General features: G+C 40.3%; 1 protein-coding gene across 5 annotated transcripts in view; it reads left to right on the top strand.

Annotated features, from left to right (window-relative positions):
- The window catches only part of LOC116696870 (long-chain-fatty-acid--CoA ligase 1), a 27316-nt gene that overhangs the window by 5693 nt on the left and 17144 nt on the right, over window positions 1-4479 (top strand). For 3 of the 5 annotated variants that reach the window (XM_032528093.1, XM_032528089.1, XM_032528090.1), the window contains exons 2-5: window positions 1855-1909; window positions 2039-2240; window positions 3709-3823; window positions 4026-4090. In XM_032528093.1, coding sequence (XP_032383984.1) covers window positions 2046-2240; window positions 3709-3823; window positions 4026-4090 — 375 coding nt within the window. In that variant the 5' untranslated portion in view covers window positions 1855-1909; window positions 2039-2045. The remainder of the gene's footprint in view (window positions 1-1854; window positions 1910-2038; window positions 2241-3708; window positions 3824-4025; window positions 4091-4479) is intronic. The other 2 variants (XM_032528091.1, XM_032528092.1) reach the window with 1 other exon arrangement.

The following is a 4479-nucleotide window of genomic DNA, read 5'->3' on the forward strand; positions in this document are numbered from 1 at the left end:
GTGTGTGTGTGTGTGTGTACCGTCTTCCCCACCTGTAAAACACAAACACTCACCATGGGAACGTGTCCTCCGAGAATCTGTTAAATGTATGACATATGATCCAATGATACTGCAATGTGAGCCCCTGTTATTATTCTCCAGTAGTAGGAGCAGGACGAGGTGTTTGAGAGTAGACTGCAGAGAGAAACATAACTTTGCTGGTGGTTGATCTGGAGTGAGCAATGGATTTATGATTTTAAAAATTGCACAAATAGTTTTAGTGTCAAATAGCCTCATATTTGAAAAGCATAATGTATCGGTACTCAGATAGTTCAGTTCCAACAGCGTTTTGAAGCAATCTCCGACCACAAACGTTTAGGCTCCGTATCAGAAATGGTCTCCGTCTGAGATCGCATAAGACCATTCGCAGGAAGCAGATTGTCTGACGTCACTCTGCAGTAGAAAATCATGGATGTATAAGTATAACAAGAAAAGTAAGACCAGGGATTTATTTGCTCGAGCCAACGATACGGTGGAACTGTTATTGAAAGGTATGTAAGCCTACCCAACCTTTAAGACTGATGAGTGTCTGCATTGCTGATTCCAAAGGTCGCCGCTTTTTACGTTTTCGAATATAAACCGGGTCAGCGGCGGATCCACATGTCTTCGTTTTAGAGGCTCAGAAATGCTTGAGTAGTGTGGACACGAGGCGTGAACATAGCGCAAGATAAGCGTTTTCAAAAACAATTTGTGTGGCTGTAGTCCAAGAAATAATAAGCTATTAGCCTAAAGTTATATATTGCGTGACCCTGGGTGTCTGTTGTATTGCTCCACTCCATTTTGCATGGAGGGGGGGGGGGCGCAATAACTGTTAAAGGCAAAATATGTGTTAAACCATTCGGAATGAAGTATTGTAGTGCTGCAGAGACATCCCAGTCTACAAATTGTATCCTACAGACTAAAGAAAAAAATCTACTGTATATACTACTGTATAATCATTTACATTTTTTGGGATTGTAATATTTTTCAGTGAAAATGAGAATTATGATACAAAAATGACAATTTCCTCCAATAGTGTGAATCGTTTCACAATATCAGTCAAAATAAATGCAATTAGATATGTTCCTCATTTTGTGCAGCCCTAGTCTCCATCCCTGCCACTGGCGTGATTTCTCCCTTTGCTCCAGAGCCGACCAGCATCGGAGAAACTGATTATTAATGTGAAACCTCTTCGTTCAGTGTTACTGACTGTTTAAAGGTGCAGTAGGTAAGACTTATGCACCAATCAGGGACAGGGGGTGTGTCTAAATGTGTCCCAATCACTCAACATGTACACACATTTATTCTCCCTTGTGGTGGGAGGGGCTTAGGAGACAGTTTTGAGCTTTAGCAGAAGGGGGGGGACTGAGAAGTTGTCAATATTCACATCCTGGATCTTTGCAATCCTACCTACTAGAGCTCGACCGTTATTATTGGCCGATATATCGGTATCGGAATTTATAATGGCCATTTAGTTTTTTTTTAAATATTCATATATTCATGAATACTGAATACTGAGGACACGACTGTTCTTATGCTTTAAAGCTATAGTCCAAGACTATGCATGGAGGAGGGGTGGGGGGGTAGTGCGCCATCACCGAAGGTTTATATCATGTTTTGATCAGTGTAGAATTCCTCATGGGGGGGGGGGGCAGAAACTACACACTATAGCTTTAACTAGAGGTTTTATTCTGTTAAGATTTAAATAATCACAGTACAAATAAACCAAATGAGGAATGTGATCGCTTGGTGGTTTAAAGTAATAAACCTCCAAAAATGACGGCTCAAGAAATACTCAAAGTTCTAACGAATGAGTCTTGTCTTTCCTCTCTTTAGGTCCCCTCGTGGCCAGCTCCTCGCCAAACACTCTTACCTCACCTCAGGGCCAGCTGTGAGTGCTCAGTGTAATCAAACACGGCGTCATTCATCGTGCACACACACACACACATTTACACATAAACATACAAACTAACACACAGGTACACTTTCCATAAACACAAACCTTCCCCCCCCTTATCAGCAGCATCATGCTGAACCAGGAGATCTTGAAGAGGCTGAAATTGCCAGATCTGAACGATGTCAGCCAGTACATCAGAAGTGTCTCCACCCCGGTGTTGGTCAGCGTGGGGGCCGTGGCTGCTGCGACAACCTACTACCTGGCAACACGACCCAAGGCCGTCCCACCAGTCTGCGACCTCCGTATGCAGTCAGTGGAGGTTCCGGTGAGTTGGCAGTGTATCTGGGCTCGTAGCTATAGGCTGGCTGTGGATCAGTGGTAGAGAGGCAGCCTGCCAGTCAGAAGGTTGGTGGTTCGAACCCTGGCCGTATTGAAGTGAGCTTGCGCAAGACACTGAACCCCGGGTGCTGTGCCTGTGTGTGAGTCTTTATCGGATGCATCCTTAGAGACCGGGTGTAAATGGTGTTCTTTTTACTGTATAAAAGCACTTTGAGTAGTCGTTGAGAAACGCGTTGCTAGAAAAGCGCTATACATAAGAACATGCCATTTACATACGACGGACGAAATATTGCAATAGACGCTCAAAGGTTTCTTTTGTGTTAGTCAAAAGAAAATATCAGTAGAAAACAGCATATTAAAATGTAACATATTCTTTTTTAGTGGGGCTTTTTATATTCAATGTTCAGTTTGTTCAATAAAAGAATGTCAGAAATGTTTTAAATTCAATAAGCAATTTGTTGTATTTTATTAGAATACTAAAAGAAGCAGAAATGTAATTTCATACATTGTAATTTGTTTCTTTATCTCAAGTAATATCTTATCTTATATTTTACTCAAAAACAAGGCAAAATTAACCTAAACTAGAGTTGTTTTGGTTGGAAAAGTGGAAAGACAATAGTTTCATATACTCCTAGTTTTATTTTGTTTCTGTCAACTTTGAAGGAAGTGTATTTTACAATGCTAAAATGACTGTTTATTTACATGGAGTCTGGTGAGTTTAGTGAACGCGATTTGGCCAATGTTTTCATGTTTAAAAAAAGGATCTTACTCTTTAACAGAAAGGTCAACCTCCTTAGAAATCCTTTCCATAATGTTGTCAGACACTTGGAATATTAATCCGAGCCTGTCAGTGGCAAAATGAGCACGGTTGTGAAGATAAATACAAGCTTTACAGTTGCCCTAATAAGTTACATTGTAGCTTGTTTTGCAGCTGCCGACTACAGCGATCTTGCTTGATACTGGACCAATGTCAAAGATTATTGTTCCCATCAGTCACTTAGACACAAAAACATAGGTAAATAGGGTCCATGTTGAAGAAAACTGTAGTTATCCTTTAAAAAACATGTTGCATTTTATATATTTGTTAGTTTTCAATACACAAAGTTAAATGTGCCAAAAAATAACTAAAAGACAATATGCATGTACAGTATGCATTTGTCAATCATTGGAGCGCCCTAAACTTAGGAAAGCACACACGTGTTCTCCGCTATCCCCACAATGCTAGATGGTGTTCTAAGCCCTCAACGCAGACTTCAAGGCACCTAACCCTAACCCTTGCCCAATCCTAGTGCATACCAGGCAGCGCTGCCTGGAAGGCGACTTTGGGTACTTAAAACACAAAACTCCCCACAATAACCAAACTGTAACTGTGTCTGAATTAAATATCCAAGCAAGAGACAAGAGGCTGAAGCAGATGTTTGAGTTGCTACAGGATCTTCTCTTTCTTTTTACAGGGTGGAGACTTTGCACGCCAATCAGTTTTGCTGAACGGAAACGGTCACATAACACATTTCTATGATGATGCCAGAACATTGTATGAGTTCTTCCTCAGAGGAGTCCGGGTTTCCAGTAAGTCACTAATGCATTAATATTACATGGAGAAAAAATGTGCCAATGTGTCAGCAGCAGAATATACAGAGTAGGAAGGTACAGTATGTATTAATATGGTTAAAACTCTCTTTGTTTTTCAATTTCTCCCTTTTCTTTTTTCAATTCTCTTCTCCCCCCAACACCCCCTCACCCCCTCTGTTCCCCTCCTTTCATCCTCAAGATAATGGTCCCTGTCTGGGCTCCAGGAAACCAAAACAGCCGTATGAATGGATGTCTTATAGAGAGGTCAGAGTCACCATATGACTTGCATGTGTTTATGTCTGAATTTAGTCTTTAAGGTGGCTTATCTAATTAATTATATTTCTTCTTTTCTTCTTGAAAATGATAAAGGGGCCTTTCACCAGTTTTACACATTGAGTTCAGTCAAACTCGTCATGAGAAGTAGGGGTGCGCAAAAAAATCAATTTGTATTCGAATCGCAATTCAAGCTCTACTGATTCAAAATCAATTCATAGAATTCCAAAAATCTATTCAGATTTTTTTATTTATTTTGATTGTATGTCTACTGAAACCACATGATAGATTTTGATTTAATTTTAATCTGTTTAACCTATGGGGAAATTACAATTTACACTCTGTGTCCACATTTGGTTAGTTTACACACACAGTCCTGA

Source organism: Etheostoma spectabile, chromosome 10 (genome assembly GCF_008692095.1).
Source record: "Etheostoma spectabile isolate EspeVRDwgs_2016 chromosome 10, UIUC_Espe_1.0, whole genome shotgun sequence".
Lineage (NCBI taxonomy): Eukaryota > Metazoa > Chordata > Actinopteri > Perciformes > Percidae > Etheostoma > Etheostoma spectabile.